Here is a 26662-nt window from a genome sequence, read left to right as displayed (position 1 = left end):
GAAAGGGCGTCTTAAAAAATTTTTTAAAACATTTTTTTTTTTGAGGAACTGTGGTTTTCTAGGTGATTTCACACGCTGTCTTATTTAAACCTCACAAAAGTTCCACACAGGAGTGGGATGAGGGGATTAGATGATTAGATATAGGTAATTATCAAAGCACCTGCTTTTGTTTTGGTGGTGTATTTACAGGCACTTATTACATTATTAAAAAGAACTAACTAAATGAATAAATAAAAGTGGGACATACATAGACCCATGATGCATATTATAGAGAACTCAATTCCATGCAACAGGGAGTCAAGAAAAGGAAAAGAAAGTACACCATTTTACCCATGGCATTGAGAGAGATCAACTGACATATTCCAAATCACACAGCTTCTAATAGGATTTGAATCCAGGTCTGTCTGGGCCCCACTTCATTTCTCTTCACTGTTCCATGCTAAGATAATAAATATTGATGCCTTAGATAGTAATAACTGGATTCCCGGAGTCCAGGACACACTTTCTCCCACTTCCCTACTCTGTATCCAGAGGCAATACTGTGTGGCCACACTCACCATCATCTGATAATGTATTTTAGGGGCATATTTCCTCACTTATCTGAATAGTGTCAGTATAGATGCTCACCGCTTGGCCTGCATCCCAGGTCTGTGAGGCATGCCTTTCCTCTTCATGAGCTTCTCCATGGCATTGGGGTGGATTATTGGACGGACAGGATGTCGTTTGTAGGTCCCAGGATACTTTTTCTCCACGGCCTGTTCACGCCTGAAGAATGAAAGAAAAGGCCATGTCTCAGTCTTGCCTGGAGAATCCTATGGACAGAGAAGCCTGGCAGGCTACAGTCCATGGGGTCACAAGAGTCGGACACGACTTGGTGACTAAACCACCACCACCAGTCACCACAGACAGAAAAGGTGGGCAGAATGTTTTCACAGGTTTACTCCACCCACAGAGTCTGGCCACACTTAACAGATACAGGCTATCTGAATAACAAGGCTGCTCTTCAGGTTAAAAAGGAAGAAAAAAAACAAAACTAAATTCAAACTAACCTGACTTCATTTTTTTTTCTTCAGCTTGCAGATGGGACTCGGAGGCCAACCTTCCCTTCCCCTGACACGCCTCATGAGATACCAAGCAAAGGTTGAAGTCCTACTTATTTTCAGGAGCTGCTATTAGTCAGGACCCCAGAGTTTCTTGCCATTCTCAGGAAAACACTGAACCGCTTGCAGCAGTTGCTTTTCTTCCCTAGGGGGCGGTAAGCTCCCACTCATCCACACCAAGCTCCTCCTGAAATGAAGACCCCCTTCCCTGAGCAACTAGGCAGGTTGAAACTGCAAAGTGCACAGTCCCCTAGAACCAGCTCTGTGGCGACTCCACTCAAATGTGAGCCCCACCAGGGCAGGGACCTGTGCCTGGAACATCCCCCAAGCAATGTTGGACGGATGAATAAAACAGCCACCAGTTCTGAGTAGCAGTAACCTGGACGAGTATTACATCTTGGCCGACTGATGGACCCAGATCAATCAGGACAAACAGTGGTCCGGGTACGTACTTGATGAGTTCCTTCTCCCGCATCTCTAGCTGCAGCATGATGGCACTCAGTTCCATGTACAAATTATTAGCCCGCTCAAGTTTCCTCTCATAGTGCTCACGAATATCCAAAGCATGCCTATCAAAGAAAACACAGGAGCAGTGAAGCTGATGAATGTGGGGGAGAGCTAGGGTCAGCTCTAATGAAATAATAGGATGGTTTATCTCAAAAGCACTTGCCCATGGGCCCTCTAAATTTAAGGCTCCCTTGTCTGATGCAGTGACTCAGACAAGGTGGAGTGGGAGATGAGAAGTCCAAGTTTTCCACTTAGTTGATTGTTAAGGGCCATATCCACTCATACAGAATAGCTAGGAGGTAAAATCTGAGTGCAATTTATGTATAATTGATAGCCTTTGTGCACTATTTGGCAATATATTAGTAAGAATATGCTACATGTTAAGGGAAATACGCAGTTAAAGCTAACACGATAATCCCTCATTTATACTTATCCATGGTATAGATCTTGTCTAATCTAATGGTTATCTGTGTTCTCTCCCTTAATAGATTATAAGCATCTTGGGGTCAGGGACTACCTTTTATAAATTTCTGATCTTTCATGTTACCTAGGGCAGCAACTGAAAAAAACAAATAGCATTGCTCCAGGGATCTTTGTTGCAGAGATACGATGAAGGAAGATAACAGAGGTGCAGGGAGACAGTAAGAAAGAGATACAAAGGAGGACCGACTTTCAGGGCAACTTTTAAAGAAAATAACAATAACCAGCAGAGGTGACAGGTGTGTAGAAGATGAAATGACTCACAGCAAGGGTTCCTATTAAATACCTGAAGACCTGGGAATAAGAAGGGAAGTAGGAGAGGTCGGCTGACCTGAGCTCTTCTCTGCGTCTTCGAATAAGTTCTTCATCTAATCGGTGGATACAGGTTCCTTCACTCTTGATCTTCTCAAAATGCTTTTTCACTTCTTCTCTCCATTCAGCCTAGGTGAGGACAAATTAGGTTTTGTTAACTCCAGGAGTTTTAATCCTTGATATAACCATAGGACCCTGTACAAGACTTCCTCCCACCCACCCCATATGATTATACTGAAGAGCCTTATAGAATAGATGTTCAATAGTAAAATATCTCACATTAATGTGTCTGCACACCCTACCCAACTCCTCACCCCATTTTCTGTGTTTAGTCCAATACTCGATGCTGTCTTGGCCCCAAGAAACATTACAGCTGGCATGCTAGCCATCATCTCTGGAAGAAAGCAGCTCAGTTTTAAGTCAAGACTGCGGTGGAGAGAGCCTAGCTAGAAAGAACAGCTCTGATAAGCATATGGTATAAGCATGTGTCAGTCAGACTTTGACCATTTTTACATTGGCCCAGAATTCTTCCTGGGCTTTGTTTCCAAAAATATCTTGAGAAAATATTTAGTATAGAAGATCCAAGAGGCATGAACAACAGGAGAAGGGGATAAAAATATGGGGACTTATATAGGAATCTGTGGGCTTCTCAGGTGGTGCTAGTGGTAAAGAACCCGCCTGCTAATGTAGGAGATGTTATGAGATGTGGGTTCGATCCCTGCGTTGGGAAGATCCCCTGGAGGAGGGCATGGCAACTCACTCCAGTATTCTTGCCTGGAGAATTCCACAGACAGAGGAGTCTGGAGGGCTACAGTCCATGGGGCTGCAAAGAGTTGGACACGACTTAAGTGACTGAGCACGCACGCACGCATATAGGAATTTGGGAGTGAGAAAGAAAAGAGGGAAGGGGAAGGAGAAGGAGGAGAAAGAGCATGGTCAAAGAATTTAGTAGTCTGGAAAAAAATTTAGATACGCATATTAGGATGCGTATCTAATATGTGATTTAAGTTGTTCAAAATGTAAGCCTCTTCCAATTTCCTAAATCTTTAGTAAAGAATTTGACATTCACCTTGACTTTGTTTTTGTTTTTTTTTTCACCTTGACTTTGGATGAGTATATTTATTTGGTTTTGCTTTTTTAAAAAAAAAAATAAAGAAAGGTACTGAACTGCATCTTTGGGTCAATGACAGACAAAGATAAAGGACCAAGAGGTGGCAGGGATGGGGGTCTAGAAAGCAGAGCCAAAGTGTCCATGTAATTATAAATCTCCCAGAAGTTCACAAAAGTTAAAAAGGACACTGGACTTTTCCATAAAGCATGGTGTTTCAGACTAATTTCATCTAAAGTTTAAGAGGCAGGAAAATCTCTGCAGGAATATAGTCTATAGACCATTTCTAGAAAAACAGCTAAAGGAGAACCTTCCTCAAATTATGTATACACTACTATCCCAAGAAGCTAATGAGAAGCTATCCCAAGAAGCTAAAATAATTTTCAGTGAAGGCTAAATATGTAACTAAATGTTTCTAACTGTATTCTCTTCCACAGCTCTTCTATCCTTTTAAGATTCATGTTAAAAAATGATCTCTCTAGACCTTGGAAGAAGTTATACTTAAGTAATTGTGAAATTAGAGAAGCTTTCTCCCCAGATTTGCTGTTTCTCATTTATTTTTATAGAAGAAATTATATTACAATTATTTAGAAAGTGTTCATTCTGCTTATCTGTTTATAATATGTTAGGTCTTCATATATATATATATATACATGTTGACTGACCATTGGGAAGCGATTTCTGTCAGTTGATTTTCTGGCATCAAATCTGCCAAGCAATGTCATCAAAAAGCCAAGATCTAGAATGTGCTGCCCATTGTTTGGCAACAGTCTTTAATAGTGGTGATGGTGGTGGTTTAGTTGCTAAGTCGTGACAGCATCTAAGCAGTAAACACAGATTTGGTTGAGCCCAGGTAATGCTGTTCTCTCAGCCATCAGATTAAAGTCACAAAAAGCAAGAGTATTTGAGTTTTAAGAGGCCAAAGACTGACAATCAAAGGTGGTTGGACCTAAAACGGATAAGGGAGGGGGCCAAGGGTGGGTCTTAAAGCATCCTCTTTTGTGACAATCATGTCAGTGGATCCTGACACTTTAACAGGGACCAAGAATATCTCCCTCTAGTGGTGAGGAATCAGATATTGTAGATCAGATTTTTTAAATTCTAGAGGAAATAAACCTCCTGACACCTGGCGCATGGAATGTGAAACTTAAAAGGCAACCCTCTCAAGATTGAAACTTATTAAAGAAGATTTCCCCAAAAGAAGTTCCCTTTGTGGGAAAACACCAAGTACTGATTATTAATAATGTGTTTTCCTCAAAGGTATTGTGTTACAAGTAGATGTTAATTTTGGAGTTCCATCACATATACTTAGAATCTTTATGTAATAGGAGTTCCAATTTGCACTTAATCTGCAATTTAGAGATGTCTGGGCATATCTAAGAAATGGAGGTGGGTAGGCTGAAGTCAGTTTGCACAGAGATTAAGGAGTCTCTGAGAGAAAACACGAGGGAAGGAGGAGTCCTGTGTGACCCTGACCTATAACAGTCATCAACATAGGAGTGGAGAGGCATTTCCTACTGTTTCACTAAAATACCAACAAAACCTTGGGCCATAACTAGCACTATTATGTGACCTGTAACAAAATGTAACTCATCAGGGAAAGGACCACTTCATTCATTGCATAAGCACAATAGTGTGCAAGTTTGGAATCTGGAGAAGCCCATGACTTTAATTACTGCAAAAAAACAGCAGTTCCTGGTGGGTGACGGCAGTTCCTTAAGAATAAGGCAGCATCCCATAGATGCCAGCTGGGGACTACAGTCTCTCAGCAGGAAACAGTACTAACCAATAAAGTAACACTCAGCAGATGCTAGGTGGAAGATTGCTGTTCTAGCCAGAGTCAGTGGAAAGTACGTGTGTGTTAGTCGCTCAGTCGTGTCTGACTCTTTGTGACCCCATGGAGTGTAGCCCACCAGGCTCCTCTGTCCATGGCATTCTCCAGGCAAGAATACTGGAGTGGGTTTCCATTTCCTCCTCCAGAGGATCTTCCCGACCCAGGGGTCGAACCCCGGTCTCCTGCCTAGCAGGTGGATTGTTTACAGTCTGAGCCACCAGGGAAGCCACAAGGAAAGGAGGGCAGACATTAATATGAGGCTATCTGAGATCCCCACTCTTTACTAGGGATTCCTCCAAATTACATGTAGAGTGGAGGGAGGGAGTAGGGAGTGTTTCACAAGGTACGTAAGTCCAGTAAGCAGGTAAGGGAAAAATGCGGTGAAATTTGGGTTATTATCACAAATGGGATCCTCTTCATATCACAGGTAAGGCCTGGGAAAGGCTGTAACATTTAGTAAGTTTTTGTCATCTCAGTTATTTAATCAGTTCACTGAAGCTCTTGTACCCAAACTTTGCTCCTCTTCTCTCTCATAGCAGAGGTGTAAAAATGAAGTTGAATTAATATATGAATGGATAAATAAGATAGATGATATCCATACAATAGAATACTATTCAGTCATAAAAGGAATGAATTTGTGACATGCTACAACATAGATGAGCCTTGAAGACACGCTAAATGAAACAAACCAGACAAAGAAAGACAACTATCATATGATTCTACTTCAATGAAATATCTAGAGTAGGCAAATTCATAAAGATAGAAAGCAGAACAGAGATTATCAGGGGTTGTGGGGAGTATAGAATGAGAAGTTAGTGCTTAATGAGGTAATGAGAAATTTTGAAAATAGATAATGGTGATAGTTTTATAACACTGGAATGTGATTTCTGCCTCTGAATTGTACATTTAAAAATTGTTAAAATAGCAAATTTTATAATATATTTTACCACGATTTTTATAAAGTAAAAGAAAAAGAAGCTTAGCTATGAGAAATGAAGAAGCAGTATGCTGAGAGGCTAAGTAGTAGGAAATCTTAGATTCTGAGTCAGAAAGGTCTTAACCCTTGATTAGTGCATGAGTCCTCCTTACTGCCTCCCCAGGTGAGCACCAGCCTGTTTCTAGCACCTACTTGCTCATGATTAAATTACTCTTAAGGCAGAACACTCTATCCCTGTAATGAGCTATCTGTCTCTGCAACTCCCAGCCCCTGAGTTTCTGGGTGATCACAGTGGCACTGGGTAGTCACGAAATTACACTTGCTCCTTGGAAGAAAAACTTGACAAACCTAGGCAGCATATTAAAAAGCAGAGACATCACTTTGCCATATAGTCAAAGCTATGGTTTTTCCAGTAGTCAAGTACGGATGTGAGAGTTGGATCATAAAGGAGGCTGAGTGCTGAAGAATTGATGCCTTCAAATTGTGGAGCTGGGAAGGCTCTTGAGAGTCCCTTGGGTAGCAAGGAGATCAAACCATCCAATCCTAAAGAAAATCAACCCTGAATATTCATTGGAAGGACTGATACTGAAGCTCCAATACTCTGGCCACCTGATGTGAAGAGTCAACCTATTAGAAAAGACCCTGATGCTGGGAAAGAAGGCAAAGAAGAGGGTGGCAGAGGATGAAATGGTTAGATAGCATCATTGGACATAAATCTGAGCAAACTTTAGGAGATAGCGAAGGACAGGGAAACCTGGTGAGCTGCAGCCCACGGGGTCACGAAGTGTTGGACACAACTTAGCGACTGAACAATAACAACAACAACAGTGGCACTCAAAATGGTGCAAAGACAGAGGGCTATAGAAGAGCTCAGAAGCAGGGCACAAGATGCACCTAGCAGCTGGGATCTGGGACCAGGCTAAAATGTTTTCTAAAGACTCCTATCAAATGTAATTGAACACCAGGAGCAATAATTGTCTACTTGGAGAAATGAGTTATTGTCCAGGAATGAAGCAATAGCTTTGGCAGAATCTAATATTGTACTGAAATTGGTTGCTTTGTTCATCTGTTCTATATATGCTGCTTCTTTATATACATGCTGTTGATGAGAAACAGACGCAGCATGTTCTCTCAGGAAGACATCAGCTGGGTTCTTGGCAGCACCCTTGACTGATAGTTTGGGGGGAAGGTGGCGACCAGCAGTTAACAACTATTGGTTGATGACTGATGCGGAGAGAATTCTGGTAGCAGGCAGGAGGCAAGGCCTCAGGTACAAGAGGGTTATCAATAAGCAAAACTAGTTCTTGCCCATCATGGGAGGATAATTTGTCAAAACACAATTAATAGGAGCTCCCTAGTTGCCATTCTTATCCATCTCAGGAGTTCATCAGAAAAAGTACCCAGAATGTACAACCTCAAAGAAGGCTTAATCTTTATAGCTTTGTGGGAGGTGAGTAATAACATCTTGCAATCATGCAGCCCTCTACAGTTTACAATGCACTTGCATGTTTATTATCTTATTTGATCCTCATCAAACTCCACAAGGAAGGGAAAATATGGCTGTCTTCACTGTTTAGACGAGTTAGCTAGGTTTACGGAAGTTTAGTGACTTATCCAAGGTCACAGGACAGGGATTTAGGCTCAAAATCTGTTACTTTTCCCAGTACCTCCCTCATTAGTTCATAAATACTTTACTATCATTAGCCAGAGATGGTCTGATGGCTCAGACAGTGAAGCATCTGCCTATGATGTGGGAGACCTGGGTTCGATCCCTGGGTGGGGAAGGTCCTCTGGAGAAGGAAATGGCAACCCACTCCAGTACTCTTGCCTGGAAAATCCCATGAACGGAGGAGCCTGGTAGGCTACAGTCCATGGGGTCTCAAAGAGTTGGACACGACTGAGCGACTTCACTTCACTTCACTTCAGAGATGGTCTGAATTTCAGACCCAAGCAAATCAGCTTGTAAATAACTGAAAACTTCTAGGAACTAGCAAGGGTATTTTGAACTATTTAAGGAGAGGTAAAATTTTACACTGGGAGAAAAAGGTGGTAGAATTTATGAATATTAATAGGTATCCCATGCACTGTTTTTCCTTTCCATTCCTTCTCCCCTTCCTCTCTTTTCAAATTCTTGCTCTAACAGAACCTTCTCTAAATTCAATTTTAATGCTGTATAAATTAATAAAAGTGAGCTTATACAACTGAGGATACCGACTGTGGGTACTACACAGTGTTATACATATGTTGGGTACTCAGAAAGTGTGGCACTGGCTTCAGAAGTGATATTCTGGGAGCACACAAGTAAAGTTTGTTTAGAATTTGATGTTTTCCCAGTATGTACATTCGTACTGTCAATGATTTGTGATTTAGTACTCTCATGAAAATTGCTTTTCAAAATTATGGTACATAGAGTGTTCTTGTAAAGGAAACAAAGCTGTGATTGATACTGTATCCTAAAGTCTGAAAAATTTCCTAGAGAGTACTCATTATTATGGGCTTCCCAGGTGGCTCAGATGGTAAAGAATCTGTCTGCCATGTAGGAGACCTGGGTTCAATCCCTGGGTTGGGAAGATACTTTGGAGAAGGGAACGGCTACCCACTCCAGTATTCTTGCTTGGAGAATTCTATGGACAGAGGAGCCTGGTGGGCTACAGTCCATGGGGTCACAAAGAGTCAGATACGACTGAGCAACTAATATACACACACACTCATTATTATTCTCTTTCACTTCATAAAGGGCTTAAGTCTTTTTATTAACATAAGGAAATATTTGAAAGGTATCTAATCCAGTAACCAATACATACATGTATTTGTATAGGTAGGTAATAGTTTTAATAGTTCTAAGGGAATTTACCTGAACAAGTATCAAAAAACACAGGAAACGTCATGAATTTATCCTCTCATTTTCTCTAAAATCAAATACTTTACTTACATAATAATTCCTCAGAAACACTAAAAAACTACAGGGACAAGCCAGACTATTCAAAGACATGGTGTGGGGTGAGCTAAGTTTGCGGTCACAGAGAATATGTTAGAACTTTAGGAAACAGAGGAAAGATCTCTGATTTATTATTCCTTAGAAAACCTTGAGCCTTAAGTTAGATATTCCCAATATCTGATGGGTGGAGTATCTCTCTGCTTCTCAGACACCAGAGAAGCACATGCTCCAAGTCTCTGGTTAAGCCAGTTAATAAAGCATATTTGGGGCCTTTTTTAGCTCCCTGTGATGATGCCCCTCCCAGTCCAGTTTGCTTTCAAAGCACACTTTCCTGGTAGGTAAATGCATCACCCTGTGGAGTTGGGGGCTATCAGGAGTAGAGAGACACTAATTGGTAACAAAATGTCTTCTCTGAGAATGAATCTTTTGAAATGATACTGGAAGTCAATGTATAGAAGGAATTCATTTTGCAAAAATTCATTTTAGAAAGTGAGACAAAGCTATTCAAGAAAAAAATGGACAATACTATGTTAAATTCTATAAGTATAAAGCTATAATTTAAGATCATCACATTTATTTCAGAATTCATAGTTTCATCCTCTTACTCCTATTGCCATAGCCTGGGTCTGGTAGGGTAAGTAAGGACCTCACATATAAAGATCCCCCTACAACTTCTCCTGGGCCTAATTCTATCACAGGCTCTCTCTGGGCTTTAACTTTCCTCCTCTTTACTTGAGCTTTTCTAACTTTAAGGAAAGCAATACTTTCATGAAGGTTAGCAATAATTTTAATTCAAATGTATGTACACTACAGTTTTCATATCTTCTTTTCCTCTTTTTTCTCCAACAATTTCACCAGAACACACTATGAAGATGATATTTTAATACAAGATATTTTCAAATAAGAGAATTCTTATATGTTAAGTGCTTAAAAACCCTCCAAAATTCCAAAGTGTTAAAAAAACTCCAAAGTTGTATGAGTGACGTTTATAATAATCATCATTATTGTTTCACAATGAGTCAAGTTATGTAATTGTTCTAAAAATCAGAATGCCCCCTTCTAGGAGCTGCTCCTTATCATTCAGAGTTCCCTGTCTGTTTAGCAGGACCTGGAAGAGTTTCCAGACTTACCTGAGACTTGAAATAAGTTTCTTGTGGGGTGGCAAGTACATCTGCAGATGCGATGTCCAAATGCATGAGTGTCTGCCGAAAAGAAGGTCGGTTGCGAGGTTTACTCTGCCTAAAAGTTAAAAAAAAAAAATAGCTTGTGCATTTCAGAAGTTGTATCCAGGAGGATAAAGATTTTATTCTACTTTACAAAAAAAAACATTTCTGACTCCATGTGTGGCTATATCGCAGGCAGTTTTGATGTACTGAAGAACAAAAGGAAAATGTAATTATGAGATGCCTCTAATGATGAACTAGAAATCTCTAGAAACTGTTTGATAATAATGATCCCTGAGGACTGGCAAAGTGGTGACAGCTATCATTTACTAAGGCCTACCGCTTCAAGATATCAGACCAAATTATTTATTTATAATTTTTAATTAATCATACTATCCCCATTTCACAAGTGAGAAAACTGCTACTTGGATGACATGCCCCAAATAACACAGATAGAAAAGGGTAGAACTAGTATGTGAATCCAAAGTTCTCAAATTCCAAGGCTCCTAGACTTTACACAAAGTAAGGTTATTCATTCCAAATACACGTTAGAGACGTCCCTGCTGTTTTAAATATGGTTTAGAGAAGTTTTAAATATGGTTTTGAGGAAGAAGGTAGAAGAGAATATTGGGAGAAACATATTTCTTACCATGTCTGCTTCATAAGGATTTTGAATCCATCAGGGCAAGTGGAAGGAACTGGAAGGTGTAGGCTGTTGCTTCCAACCCCCCAGATAATGGCTGAAGAGTCTACATCTTTGTAAGGAATCTCCCCTGTGAGCAGCTCCCAAAGCACCACTCCAAAAGACCTATAGTAGCCCCAGGAACAAGCACATAAGACATTTCAGAAAGACTGATTTGTATTTTAGTTATTTAGTAATTTTCAATCAAACACATAAAACTCTAATATTGCTATAGAAAAAATAGAAACAGCCAGGAAAACTCTGAAAAAGAAAATTAATGAAGGGTAACAAATATTATCAGATATTAAAACAATACTACAAAGCTTCAGTAATTAACAGTGGTGATGAATAATCAGGTAGACTAATGGAAAGGAACAGAAATCTAGAAACAGACCAAATACATATAGGAATTGAGTATATGATGGAAGTTACATCTTAAACCAGTAGGGAAAAATTGGTTATTCAATAAATACTGTTGGGACAACTGGGGAAAAAATTAGATCTATACTTTATCTTACACTAAGATAAATTCCAAATGCATCAAAGATTTAAACATGAGAAATGAAATCCTAAAAATTCTCAAAGAACATATGGAAAAAAAAAAAATCTTAGAGTAGTAAAAGCTTTCCTAAGTAAGAAATCCAGAAGTCATAACAGGAGAGACTGATAAAATCAAACTGCTTAAAAGAAATCTTGACATGGAAAAACACTCTAACATAAGCAAAACAACAAAAGTGAAAAGTATCTGTAATTCATATACACAGAAGGATAATTTCCTTAATATATAAAATACTCTTATAAGTTGATAGAATAAAGTATCAGAAAACCTAGTAAAGGATTAGTGTGTAAATAAGAAATTACAAATGGGTGTGTAAATATATGAAAAAAGTATAACCTTATTTAGAAGAAGAGATATGCAAATTAAAACTGCACCTAAGATACCATTTTTTTTTACCTATATGGTTGGCAGAAGATCCCAAAGTTGAACACATTTTGTTGGTGAGCCTGAAAAAACTCTCTTACACATTTCTGTTGGGAACATAAATTGATGTAATCCCTAATGAGGACACTTTGGTAATAATTACCCAAATTACAAATGATCTCACACTTCTACTTTATCTTATTTACTTTAAAATTATAGCCAGTTTTAATATAGGCTATTACTTTGGTTTTAAGTCTAAAAGTTACTTGCCACCAATTTTAAGAATGGAAGAAAAGCAACTACAGGAAAATATACTGTTAATAGCAGAGATTTGGAACCTCAGAGGAAAAGAAAATAAAGATGAATACTTCTCCCCGCCCCCCCAAAAAGCATAGTCTATCAGGACTGTTTAATAAAAGGGCAAATAGCCCTGTATACCTCAAAGCATATAACTGTATCACAGCAAAGTACATCACTAATACACCTGGATGGTCTGAGAATAGGTAAAACTTCATTTACCATGTTTTATTCAAGAAGGAAAGAATTATGTAATATATTTCAGAAAGACTTTTATACTAAATGGCTATTTGAAGTAAACTTTTAGTTTTCCAGGAGGTTCAGCATATTCTCTTGATGGTCCCCCAAAACTGATGATTTACTGAGTGGATACTCACCCCAATTCCTCCTCTCCCAATCCTTCTTACCACACTGGGTAGTACCTTGGATTACATGAGACTGAAATCAACTAGAACTGAGTAATACTAAAGAGTATGTTGGGTGAGTAGAAGTATATTGTCATCCTGCTTATTTAACTTATATGCAGAGTACATCATGAGAAACGCTGGGCTGGAAAAAGCACAAGCTGGAATCAAGATTGCCAGGAGAAATATCAATAACCTCAGATATGCAGATGATACCACCCTTATGGCAGAAAGTGAAGAAGAACTAAAAAGCCTCTTGATGAAAGTGAAAGAGGAGAGTGAAAAAGTTGGCTTAAAGCTCAACATTCAGAAAACTAAGATCATGGCACCTGGTCCCATCACTTCATGGCAAATAGGTGGGGAAACAGTAGAAACAGTGGCTGACTTCATTTTTTTGTGCTCCAAAATCACTGCAGATGGTGATTGCAGCCATGAAATTAAAAGATGCTTACTCCTTGGAAGGAAAGTTATGACCCACCTAGGCAGCATATTAAAAAACAGAGACATTACTTTGTCAACAAAGGTCCATCTAGACAAGGCTATGGTTTTTCCAGTAGTCATGTATGGATATGAGAGTTGGACTATAAAGAAAGCTGAGAGCCGAAGAATTGATGCTTTTGAACTATGGTGTTGGAGAAGACTCTTGAGAGTCCCTTGGACTGCAAGGAGATCCAACCAGTCCATCCTAAAGGAAATCAGTCCTGGGTGTTCATTGGAAGGACTGATGTTGAAGCTGAAACTCCAATACTTTGGCCACCTGATGCGAAGAGCTGACTCATTTGAAAAGACCCTGATGCTGGGAGAGATTGAGGGCAGGAGGAGAAGGGGACGACAGAGGATGAGATGGTTGGACGGCATCACCGCCTCAATGGACATGAGTTTGGGTAAACTCCAGGAGTTGGTGATGGACAGGGAAGCCTGGCATGCTGCGGTTCATGGGGTCGCAAAGAGTTGGACACGACTGAGTGACTGAACTGAACTGAAGAAGTGTTGAAAGAGGAAAGCACTAATAGGGTGAAAGTGGGAACAGGCTTTTTGGTTGGGACAGACGCCACCACTCACCATATATCGACTTTTTCAGAGACAGGTTCATTCCGTATCACTTCTGGTGCCATCCAGGCAACAGTGCCAGCGAAGGACATCTTGGTACTCTTATCACTGAGTTCCTTAGATGTACCAAAATCTGAAATTTTTACTGCATCTGTGTGAGTCACTAAAACACTTTAAAAAGAAATAAAGCATTCAGATCGTTAGTACTAATGAAAATCATGACTAACTGGCAACTGAAGATTTTGTTTGCTGCCTCCTACGTTGCAGAACTCAGCTCTCTAGTTCCAGTACTACTGGGGCCTTAGCTACCCACCAGGAGCAGCATCATTTATACTTGTGAGCAGCACAGCATACTGGGCTTGCTACACCTGATTTTATCCTGCCTCCACCACTTGCTAACTGTGCGACCTTTGCCAATTACTTAATTCTTCTAAGCCAGTTTTCTCATCTGTAAGATGGAGACAATTCAGGTCACAGTATCTTATTCACAATTTAAACATCTCTGAAAATGGCTTATAAATATTTTCTCATATGTATAAAGCAAACTCAATTTACTTATCCCACTTTGTGTGACTATCAAAGGCTTTGCCACGGATTTGTGAATGTGTATGATTATAGGGTGTTGCCCTAGACTTTGCTGGGGGTGTAATGTAATGCCCTATGCTACCTTTCTGAAATCATCTGACTTCAGGAGTTTTGGATAAGGCATTATGAGTCTGTAATTAATGGTCTCATAATATTTTCATTTGAATTAAATGAGATAAGCTATGTAAAGCACCCATCTCAATAAACATTGATTCTCATCCTTGCCAGTCTCAGACAACCCCATGGGAAAAACACTTCTTTTAAAACACTGTTTAAACAATGGCCAACTAAAATCATGCCTGGAACCATGACACACAGGATTCATTAATATAAAAGGCTAGTAAGTATGCTGGGATTCTGTTAATGTTGCTAAGGAAAAGCAGGAATAAATTTAAGCTCAGACTCTACATAAATCATGTGTAGAATATTTTACTTGTTATAATTTGTTATTTATATAATTTGTTACTTATATAATTTGTTACATATTTTACTTGTTATAATAGTGATCTGGGATGTGACCTGGGGCAAACTGCTTTTGTTAGCCTCAGAGTATAATCTAGTACCAGTCAAATCCAGAGTGCTAGCACCCTCACACACTGCCTGAATTCACTTGAAATAACCTGTTTAGAACATTAGAATGTTAAGGAGTTAGGGGTTCAGAGGCTTAATGATATAGAGAAATAATTTTAACAGAAAGTCTTTTTTTTAGGGGGGGCAATCCACACAACTTGAACCTGGGCCACAGAAGTGAAAGTGCTGAGTCCTAACCACTGAAGAGCCAGAGAATTCCCTAAAATAATTCTTAAGGAGAACAAGCTGATTAAGAAGGAGGCCATTCAAAGAGGTCTTCAGCAAGGTATCTTGTGTGCTTTATAGGTATGCAGTGGATGACAAAAACAACAGATTGTGTTAAAAATGTGAACAGAGGAATGAACACTATAATAAAGCTTTTGTGTAAGGAAAGCAAGGAGGTTTTTTGTGAGCTAAGGACTGTAATAAACATTGTTGAGAACAACAGTGATAAATTAGAGCTGCTTTGAAGTTGATAATCAAGGACAGATTTGTATCTTCCATGGAGGAAGGGCAGGACTCATTGTGAATCCCTCATCCTATCAGGATGAGGGACGTTGCAGTGGTCTGTGGTCTAAGTTCTGGGTTCAAGTACTACCTCCATGAATTTGGGCTCTGAGCTCTAGATTATCTTACATAAAATAAGAATAATGATACTTATTACATCTCTTCCATACATTTTTTTTTGCCAAAATTAAAGCAAATATGATAAATATTTTTAAATGTAAATCATGAAAGCACTATGCAAAAATGTTTTGGGAAAAGATTTTTTTCTACTTCTCTAAACAAAAATGTGATGGAAAATAATGAAAATAATGTATAATAATAGGAGCCACATTGAAATGTACTATTTAATCAATTTCTTTCCTTTCTTCATGCATTTTGGGAAACTTGAATAAGCATTCCTCTTAAAGTGGTTATTGGGAACCAGAGAATCATCCTGAAAACAAAGATTACTAGAAACAGCTCTGCTTCTCTTAAATAACCAATTTATATTGTTTAATGGACACTGTGGAAGTTTACTTGTTTACTTCTTTGCTTAGATTCTAGGAAGCTCAAAGCCAAATTCGTAACCCACTTCTAGTGACTGTACAGAAACTTATGGCATACATTTTGTGGACAAGCTTTAGTTAATGTTTTTACTTTCTCTTTGCCTCTGGTTTATTTTTTAATCCATTTTTATCCTGTTGTATATATTTCTGAAACTCAGTTTTGGAAAATTGGTTTTCTGGGGGAACACACTAGGAAAACAAGTCTTCCAGTGGGAAAGTCTGGCACTCATTATCTGAGATGATGGAAAGTGAATTCTTTGGTTAATAATATATTTTGTTTCATAGTTGTACAATTACAAAGCAATAAAAAGGGAAGACCACACAGGTGCCTGGACATATCTGCCATATAGGTAAGTAAGGAGGTTAATCGCAATCTCCAAAATACGCAAATAGAGATCTCCACTCTGCTTATTTAAACTGAACTGAAAATAGTCTAAAAGCTTCATTATGATTGATAAAATTCCATATCTCAAAACAATAAAATAAAATGACTGAAAAGTTAGCTCCAGAACTCACTTAGGTGATTTGAGATCACGATGAATAATTTTATGAAGGTGCAAATAATTCATTCCACTTGCAATTCCTGTGGACCAGTCTACTAGCAATCGAGGTGTGATTTTCCTGCCAGCTCGCAAAACCTCATAGAGTTGTCCATGGGCACAGTATTCCATGATGATACAGTAACATGGGGCCTGAGTACAAACACCCCTTTCAAGAAAAACAGACATATACATGAATACACAGATCACATAAACACACATGTATATATATTTATACTTTAAAAATATTTAATAAATTTAATAAAGACAGGTTTTCTATCCAAATTATTTATAAAATGCATATATATCCCGATTCTTAAATTACCATTTAAGTCCCTGTAGTCTATGTGTTTCTTTGTTAGCACATAGACAATTTTAGTTTGTTTGTTCACTTCAGATATCTATTGTTATTGTTTAGTCGCTAAGTTGTGTCCAACTCTTTTGCAACCCCATGGGCTGAAGCCTGCCAGGCTCCTCTGTCCATGGGATTTCCCAGGCAAGGACACTGGGGTGGGTTGCCATTTCCTTCTCCAAGGGATCTTCCTGATTCAGGGACTGAACCCGCGTCTCTGCATTGCAGGTGGATTCTTTACTGCTGTGCCACCTGGGAAGCCCTCAGGTATCTATATGCTATGCTGTATCGGTGCTTTTTCTGGGGGACAATGTCATTCTAAAACAAAGAGCATCTTTCTCTGAGACTTGTGTAGGCTGGACACTGTTCTTTTAGATTAAGAATAATTTAAGTATCTTCCCTTAAAAATTAAACGGAAGTTTTATATATAATGTACAGAGAGAATTCAAGTAAAACATTTCTATTTTTACCATTAAAGTTGTTGAATTTTAAATTACTCAAATTCAAGATAATTAGACTGAATACCAAAAGAATCAATTTTCTATTTTGTAAGTATCTGAAAAACATTTCTGTTTAGAATAGGAATAATGTCACACATTCTATTATATACCTTTGCAGCCTCTATTTTCATTAATTCCTACATCTGCTATGAAGACTTCCCTGATTATTCCAGTCTAAAAAATCTTTCTCTTCTCTAATTTCCTATGCTACAATTAATTTTTTATATACTATTTTTCTCTCCCTCTACAGATTATCAGCTCCTTGAAGGAAAAGGTCTTCAAGTTCTTTTCTTTCTACCACGTGGCTTAGAAGTTCACAGCAAGTTCTTGACAAAAATTTCTTAACTTCACCTGAACGTTCTTTGCTGATAAAGTCTTTGCACAAACAGGTGCAGAAGCAAGGGGTAGGAGGAAGCATAACAACACAAAAGAACATCTTCTATTTGTCAGGTATGCTTATGTGTTAGTTAACTGCTTTATTTAATCTGGCCAAAATCATCGTATGATAGATACTATCTTTTCTATTTCTACAGGTTAAGGCTTAGAGAGGAAAACTGACTTGTCCTAGATCATACAGCTAATACATGACAGAGCTCGGATTCAAATCCAGTCTGTCTCACTTCAAAGGCCGTGTGCTTTCCACTCACTATACTACACGGCCTCCTTTCTTAAAGTTTGTTAAAGTCTAAATAGACAAGCATATTGGGGATTCTTATATTAATACTGTTATCTTATAAAAGTGGGAAAATCATATTAACTTTACTTCACAGTTTTGTTCTAAAAATAAGAAAAGATAAGAAAAATTACTATGAGCAATTCTCTGTGTCTTATCTCTTAATGATATGTATGCCCTCCTCCAAAAGAATATCATTATTCTACCTACAAGACTCCCAGCTAAAGTCCTCAACCAGCTACTGATTCATGTCCTATCTCTTAGGCTGCCATAAGTGGTAAAAGAATTTAGAAGCAGTGGCTTGTGAAAGTCTTAAAACAATGGCAGTTTATGAAGAAGTATAATTAATTTTCATTTTCTCTGCCTTGATGTGCTTGTCAAATGCCACAAAGCTATTTCTGTTACTTTCCTATCATTTTCTAAGCCCCACCAGAATTCTTATCTTGATTAAAAAAATTATTTGTTCTTTTTGGCTGCGCTGGATCTTCGTTGCTGCATTTGGGCTTTCTCTAGTTGCTGTGAGCGGGCGCTTCCTTGCAGTGTGGCTCTCTTGTTGCAGAGCACGAGTTCTAGAGCGCAGGCTCAGGAGCTGGGCTTAGCTGCCCAGCTTAGCTGCACAGGCTTAGCTGCCCCATGACATGTGGGATCTTCCCTGACCAGAGATAGAACCCGTGTTCCCTGCATTGGCAGGCGGATTCTTAACCTCTGGCCCACCAATGAAGACGCTCATCTTGATTTTTAAAGAAAAAATTGTTTCAAGTTTCTCTTACTTGACTCTCAGGAAACCTCAGTGGAGCACAAGTATACAGCAACTACAAATAGACCATTTAGTTTTTTTACTACAGAGAAATGATGAATAAGGGCAGACATAAGGTAATGTGCTTAAGAATAACAAAGCAAATATTTGTTTGAAACTACTCAGCATCCTATTCAACTATGTTTAGCTTGTCAGACAAACATCATCTAACAATGATATTCTATACACTTTTCATGTTTCTTGACTGACAAATGAGAAGCAATCATTCCATCAGCCCTGTACTATGACAAGGCTTCTTAGTAGCTATAAATAACAGCTTTATAATCACTTCTAATTGCTACCTTTTCTTCCCTTTGGCACCCAATTCCATTAGGAACAGGCAGGTTGGGTTTTCTTAAAAGATTGTTTAAAAAATTAGAAGAAAAAGAGAATATCGTATTCTTTTCTTGCACTTCCCTTCTGTGCATGGTTCCTACTAACTTCAAAAGAAGCTGAAAGTACAGAAATCAGTATCCAGAGAGACGTACTAACATCTAATCATGCTTTCATATCTTCCAGACGCTCCTGAGTGATTCACTGGCCAGGCAACACAATGGCACAGATGGCTGCAAACACAACACTGCACAATGCCTCAAGAGCCTGGTGTAACGGACCAGGGACACAGTCTCACTATTGTTTCCCATGTAGAGGTAAAGACCTTTCAAGTATCTTCAGCCTAAAGAGTTGGACACCAACAAAGCAATCCTTATCCACAATGCTGAAAACCGCACACGCAGGTAGGAGAGTCAGAAGGTAAGATGGGAAAAGACTCTGAGTAAAAAGGAAGAAACAAAAGAAAAGAAGGAAGAATCCAGCTTCTCACACTCGCCTTATGAGGACACATTTCTACCTTCAGTTATCCAGGACAACCTGCTAGAAAGCCCTCAGGCCTGAGACTCACAGCCTAGTTCACCTCGGGAGGCCAAAAAGCCATGCTCATTCATAGAATATTCTATGTCTCAAACCCAGTGATTTAAGCTTCAAATTTAGTTAAGTAAAAGGCTCTTCCTTCCACTTACGAGGGTATACCATACTATAATGACGATCCTCTCAGTGAAGTAAAATGAAGGAAAGAAGGAACTTTCTGACAGTCTGTCTGCTTAAAAACAATCCACTCATTGTCTTGTGAAACTTATCATCTCGGGAAGGATTATAACTGGTCTCTATAATATTTTGTTTTAGTCTCACATCTTCCTGGCCCTCCTAGGGCAACCAGTAATAGAATCACTACAGCAACTGAAGTTCTCTCCATGTCCTCTGCAGCGATGTTCCTTCTACAAGGAAATGAATTCAAAGACTCCATTTAGTATCCCAGTTGATACAGCTTCTTTTCTTTTCACACTTCTTTCCCTTTCCATAAGGGGTGTTGTTTGGGAATCAAAATTCAACTTTAACACATCTAAATCCATTTTACAAAACCTGTACCCAAGATGTTTATTCCTTACTTTGGGGATACGGTTCCAATTAGAAATTGTTGCGTGACGTGTTTAACTTTATAAGGAGAGTTTTCTTAAGGAAAGGATCCCTCTTGGGAGGCTGGAAGAAGTCCCTCCTAGGTTAGGAAAGGGGAATTTTAAGTTAGTCCACTTTTTAGCTATAGCCTCACTGGTCATATTATTTTCCTATATATAAACTCAATATATATTATATAAAAATATACCAAGAGGCTCCAATTTCTAATCTTTCATCCTTCCTAAAGGTTTTCTTTCCCATTCTTCACCTTTCTTCCTTTTAAGCCGCACATCATTCATTTGTTCAAGCCTAGGACAAAATTTTCAACACTGGTAAGAGAAGGAGCTCAAGGGAAAGGTACAGGCAGAAGAGATTACACATATCCTCTTGAAAGTGAAGTGAAGTGAAGTGAAAGTTGCTCAGTCGTGTCCAACTCTTTGCGACCCCATGGACTATACAGTCCATGGAATTCTTCAGGCCAGAATACTGGAGTGGGTAGCCTTTCCCTTCTCCAAGGGATCTTCCCAACCCAGGGATCGAACCCAGGTCTGCTGCACTGCAGGCAAATTCTCAGCTGAGCCACAAGGAAGCCTATAAAGCATATATTCTCTTGGCACTATCAAATCTGGTGCCTTCCACAAATTTACCTCTGAGGACCCCTGTCAACATTATGAAAATAAGGGTCTAAACGAGAAAGATATGTTCACACTCTCTTGAAAACAACCACTTTGTGAAATAAATGTGTCATTTGACTTACTATAATCATGAATTCTATTATCAGATTTAGAAAGCCAGTTTTGGCATTCCTTGAAAAGGAATCTGGCAGAATCGGAGGCAGGGAGAAATATTCTGAAGGTAACTGTTACTACAAGTTAATATTTCAGAAGAGACACTAATAGAAACTAATAAGAAAATACACCTCTATTTACAAGGAACTAATTGTTCTCTGATCACTTCAGATGCTAGCTTTGTTTTCTTAATTGAACTTGAAGGTGTTCAGGTTATCTTGAAGAGGCCTCTGTTATGCTATTGATAAATTACATTGATTCAGCAGATCTGACTACATGGCAGGAGTTCACTTTCTCCCTCTCTGTCCCTTGTATCTCCCTGCCTTCCAAGCACTGTGTGCTCTAGCAAAAAGAGCTATTAAACTATCAAATTCTCAAAAACATGATTCTAATGTAATAGTTCCTTGGTATCCTCCCAAAGCACCTAGCACATTGCTAAGTCTGTAGAGTATTCTTAACATGTCTTTTAAGTCAGGAACTTACATGTATGTACTGAGGGAAAGAAAATCTATTTCTTAAAAAAAAAAGGCTTCACCTACTTGAAAGCGATGATGTTAGGGTGCTTCAACTTCCTCAAATGCTTGATATCCGTCTCATTCTGTTCTCTCACTTTCTTGATGGCCACCTCCTCCGCTCGGAACTTGCCCAAGAAGACAGCTCCCTGGGCTCCACTACCCAGCCACTGCAGCTCTGAGATCTCCTCAAATGGCACTTCCCAAGTATCTAGGCACACAAGTGAGAAACAAGCATAAAGAGATCCTGGAATCTGCTCAGGGGCCATTCTACAAGGCCACTCTGCAGGAACCAATTTCACCACCACCCAGAATGACCTCAACTTTTGTCTCTCACCTGGTAACTTGCTAAAAGATGGAAATTTTCATAGAGATATTCACATGTATTCGTTTGTATAGATTTTTAACCAGTGAAATCCTGCAGATGGGAAATCTCCAATATAATCACCTCCAAACAAAACCAGGGATGGCAGAGCCTGGTGGGCTGCCGTCTATGGGGTCGCACAGAGTCGGACACGACTAAAGCGATTTAGCAGCAGCAGCAGCAAACAAAACATATCCTGACACTCCCACAGCCCCACCTCCTCACTTGAAGCTTGCATGTTCAGTCAGTTCACCTATGTGTCTCTCCATCATTATCCGACCTTATTACTCATTACAAGTGCTGCTTTATTCCTCTCTGACTTTCTAGTGCAGGTGCTCAATTAATGCTTGTTGAATGCATTTTCAGTGATACTCTCCTGAGGACCTAATGATGTATAACAATTAAATTAGTATTTACCTTTTATTTAGTACTTACTATATGCCAGACACTAGCAGAGTGTTTTAGGTCTGTCGTATGTTTAATTCTTGCAACAATCCTGCAAGTCTGGCCATATTACGGTTACTTAAAAATGAGAAAACTAAGGCATAGGGTAACCAGGCCTTAAACAACTGAAAGTCATAAAATTGCTAAGTGGCAAAACAGGGCCAAGGACCTTGGAACTGGCTTGAGTCCAGGGACAGTGTTTTTTCTGCTATACCACATTCCCTCTTAGGAAGTAATTGAAAGAGAGGGTCATTTATTAGTCTTGATAAATTTACACAATTAGATGCAGTATTTGTCAGTTTCTCTTAAAGTTTAATTTCTGTCTGCACCAGAAATGTAACAGGGGTCATTTCTAAGTGGTGGCATTATTGATGATTCATGTTATGTCACTTATCCTTTTCTGTATTAAAAAATTTAAACCATAAGCCTGTATTACTTTTATTTTATTGAAGTATAGTTGATTTACAATACTGTAAATTTCAGCATATATTACTTTTATAGTGAATAAAATACTATTTAAAATAGATCAAAAATTCAATCAATCAGTTCAGTTCAGTCGCTCAGTTGTGTCCGACTCTTTGCGACCCCATAGATTGCAGCATGCCAGGCCTCCCTGTCCATCACCAACTCCTGGAGTCCACCCAAACCCATGTCCATCAAGTCAATGATGCCATCCAACCATCTCATCCTCTGTCGTCCCCTTCTCCTCCTGCCCTCAATCTTTCCCAGCATCAGGGTCTTTTCAAATGAGTCAGCTCTTTGCATCAGGTGGCCAAAGTATTGGAGTTTCAGCTTCAACATCAGTCCTTCCAATGAACACCCAGGACTGATTCCTTTAGGATGGACTGGTTGGATGCTTTAATTTCATGAAACTTGAAAAGAAGACTATAATCCATTGATTATCCTTTCTGCCAGTACATTATTGCTCCACTGGACAGAAATGAACATCAAAGAGCTAGGAGCCCTGTGAAGTGAGGAGAAGATGATGACAATGCTAAAGGTTATGAGAGATTCTTGTCAGATCACCAATCACTTAAAGGCTATAGTTTGCAGAACACTGAACTAAGTAGTGTTGAATCAGCTTTGAAGATATTCTGGTCTTGAAAGCAAATCAACTCACTACTATGTCGATGAAGCAAAAGCAGAAAGAGTAGAAGGGAACTACATTTCTCTCTTTTCCAGTTTTCTCTACTTCGAGAGAAAAGAAATTCCATCGATTCTTAATAAAATGTGTTTTCTTGTTACAATGGTTAAAACATGACCTTCCAAATATAATACTACATAGTGCAGAAAAAAATTAGTGAGGGAGATGGGCATGGGCATTTGTCCCATTCTTCTGGTATGACCAGCATTAAAGGTTTCTGCTCTACTGAAACTGAATAGATGCTCTACAAAAACAAACCTCTCTAAAACACAAATAGCTCACAAATATGAAATCACCAAAGGAACAAATAATACCAAGTAAAATTTGAGTGGAAACAGTAAGTTACAGTCTTGACTGCTTTAAGTTATCTTTATGGCGTCTAAGAATTTTCGTCCTCATAGGCTTATTCGTGTGGCACACATGGGACCCAGGTATACTGAAAGAGTTACTCATTGGTGGTCCAGTAAAGAACTGAACACAGTGTCACTTTGACCATTCTGGGGGCTAAGTACTAGCACTGGATTTTGAGCAAGAGCTTAACTGGGCAATATTTTCCCAAATAACTCTATAAAAATTCAGGTTACTCTAATTTTTAATACATAATTACTAAAATTAGACAATGTTTAGCTGTTTTTCTCTATTCACTCAATCTTTATTTACTGTTAAGTACTAGAAAACATTAGAAAATACTAGAAAGAAACAGAAAAGCATATATTTTATCTGAAATCCCAACCCATATTCTGTTTTCATTCTTCTTTTACTCTTTGTTTATATGCATATAGCTATGTAAGAGTGTATGTGATGTACAATTTTTTCTATTTGTTCATGTATTATGTATTCCCCATATATTTACAGTTTTTATTTATAAGATTAACAGCTGTTTACTGTATCCTCTTACCTTTCATAGTACTTAAGTGTCTCTATTTTTTTGTTTGCTAATTTAAATTTGATACTCCTTTCTTTTTTTATATTATTCCTCAAATTCAATCCTTAAAGAGTATAATTTCCTGGTTCTTGGTATACATTCCAAATTGCTATCCAAAAGAATTTTGCTAGTTTTTGTTGACATTAGTAAAGCATGAGTCTCTTTTACTACAACTTTGCCAGCAATGACTATTGTCAATTATTTTTTGGTGCTAATTTAATTAGGTATAAAATAGTGTTTTGTAAGTGTGCATTATTTTAATTGCCAGTGATGTAGAATGTTTTTTCCACATTTGTTTAATATATCTTCTTTGTATGAATTATGTATGAATTATCAAATTTACCCCTTGTCCATTTATTTACTTGGGTTTGCAGTTCTCATAAACTTGAAGGAGCTTTCTCTTTGACACATATGGAAAGACTTCTTACAAAAGCATTTTTCTTTTAATTTCATGTTTTAAACAAAATACTTTTATAGTTGCCTGTAATTTGCTTTGTGATTTCTTCCACTGTCTAATCTATCTTCTAAGAGTGATCTATAGTTGATTTTTTAAGCTTAACCTTTGCACCTGAAGCTTAATTTGTTGCAGGATGTGAGAACTAATGCAAACTAATTTTTTCATATTGTTATTTAGTGATTTTAAAAAATTTGTTAAATAATCCTTTCTTTTCACATCATTTTATAATGTTTATATTGTAACTTACTATATATTTTATAAATAATTCCTATTATTTGGTATTTTTACAAAATAAGAAATAAATGAATTAAAATACAAATGATAGGTGGGAGGAGCAGGATATGGGTAGGGGGATTAAGTGGCACAAACTACTATGTATAAACTAAATAAGCTACAAGGATATATTGCATAGCACAAGGAATATAGCCAATATTTTATAACAACTTTAAATAGAATAAATATATAAAAATACTGAATCCCTATGTTGTACACCTGAAACTAATATAATATTGTAAATTAACTATACTTCAATTATAAAATAGAAGAAATATAAATGATAAAAATATTTGGCACTCAAATACCAAAGGTTGAATTTATAACAAATAATAAAAATTTTCTTGACCAACAGTAGCTCATACCTGTGTTAATTCATCTATGCTCAACCAAATCTTAATTATCCATGGAAAAATAGAGGGGATAGCATTGGCAATTCAGGCACACAGAGTGTAAAGTAATACTTCAACCACCTTTCTGTCAATTGCTTTTACTAGAGTTGATTCCCAGAAAGGAAAACTGATTCATGGCATTTTGTTCTCTGTGTCCAGTTCCAATGTCCTGATCAATACCTAGTCGGGAGCCAAGGAACAAGAAAATGGCAGCAAAAAGAATGTCAGCAACAAGAACGTACAAACTGGGGGTCTACATCACTGAGAAGCAAGATAACCAACCTCATAATGCTGGAAACTGGCTGGGCTCCCTCCAGGGTTAGTCCCAGACTTTCTACTGCTTTTATATCTGTCCCACTGGTACTCTTCCCCAGCTTTTATCTTCTCTCTGATTCATCACTATGACTATAATCTTAATTCCAATACCCATCATGATCCCTGGGGCTGAGAAAAAGCCACAAGCCCACTCACTTTAACATTTAAGTTCTCCTTTGTTTATCTAGACAAGTCTATAACAATACTTGCTTTGAGATGAGAACTATTTGGCAATAAAAGATTTCAATTCTACACACTACCTTACTTGCAGTTAACCACCAACATACTAAATGGGAGATGAAGATGTCATTAAAACTTTTTTAATCGAGTGAAATTTCCACATAATACCAAATGCAGGACACATCTGTTATATGTACTACTAGCCTTTGGTTGACTGTAATCCAGGATTAAAGATTAGCTCCCTGATCCTGGAGCTGAAAAGAAAAAAAATACACTTAGTCTCAGGCTGGTGAATCTGTTGTACAGCCCACAGCAACACCCACTCATAGTAGGATATCCTGTCATCTGCTGAAGATCTGGGCAGCTGCTGTAACCTTATAAGTTTAAGCTGACCAAGCATATTTCTTATTTGTTCCTGAAATAAGCCTTTCTGAAGGTCACACAATCAATTAGAAGAAAAATTAAATACAAGGTTATATAACAATAAAAAAATTTTAAAGGCTCCTTTAACAGACATAGGATGTGTCTGTTAGCCTTCTTTATGAGTCTGAACCTCAATGTTGCGTTTGGATCCTGAGGTCTCCACATTTCCACCAAAATAATTATTTGACTGGA

At 38.2% G+C, this 26662-nt stretch overlaps 1 protein-coding gene and 1 long non-coding RNA gene across 9 annotated transcripts in view; one reads left to right on the top strand and one right to left on the bottom strand.

Annotated features, from left to right (window-relative positions):
• The window catches only part of MAP3K13 (mitogen-activated protein kinase kinase kinase 13), a 156612-nt gene that overhangs the window by 18743 nt on the left and 111207 nt on the right, over window positions 1–26662 (bottom strand). For 5 of the 7 annotated variants that reach the window (XR_014077221.1, XR_014077220.1, XM_081571364.1 and 2 more), the window contains 8 exons: window positions 21581–21764; window positions 16458–16649; window positions 13747–13905; window positions 11029–11187; window positions 10347–10455; window positions 2419–2528; window positions 1553–1669; window positions 628–765 (listed from right to left, as the gene is read on the bottom strand). Coding sequence is in view for 4 of the 7 variants with exons in the window: in XM_081571364.1 (XP_081427490.1) it covers window positions 628–765; window positions 1553–1669; window positions 2419–2528; window positions 10347–10455; window positions 11029–11187; window positions 13747–13905; window positions 16458–16649; window positions 21581–21764 (1168 nt within the window). In the remaining 3 variants the exon portion in view is untranslated. Of the gene's footprint in view, window positions 1–627; window positions 766–1552; window positions 1670–2373; window positions 2529–10346; window positions 10456–11028; window positions 11188–13746; window positions 13906–16457; window positions 16650–21580; window positions 21765–26662 lie in introns of all 7 variants that reach the window. The other 2 variants (XR_014077219.1, XM_081571363.1) reach the window with 1 other exon arrangement.
• LOC145538750 (uncharacterized) lies at window positions 4313–26126 on the top strand. 2 transcript variants are annotated; one of them, XR_014077222.1, is made up of 7 exons: window positions 4313–4360; window positions 15029–15175; window positions 16227–16291; window positions 17061–17099; window positions 17583–17782; window positions 19321–19451; window positions 25712–26126. It is a non-coding gene; the product is annotated as an uncharacterized LOC145538750 (long non-coding RNA). The 2 variants fall into 2 exon arrangements; XR_014077223.1 differs by lacking the exon at window positions 4313–4360 and adding an exon at window positions 5436–5768.

Source organism: Giraffa tippelskirchi, chromosome 2 (assembly GCF_054371585.1).
Source record: "Giraffa tippelskirchi isolate mGirTip1 chromosome 2, T2T-mGirTip1v1.2.pri, whole genome shotgun sequence".
NCBI lineage: Eukaryota > Metazoa > Chordata > Mammalia > Artiodactyla > Giraffidae > Giraffa > Giraffa tippelskirchi.
Note: the sequence above shows the minus strand (reverse complement) of the source record. Positions and strands in the feature narration are given on the sequence as shown.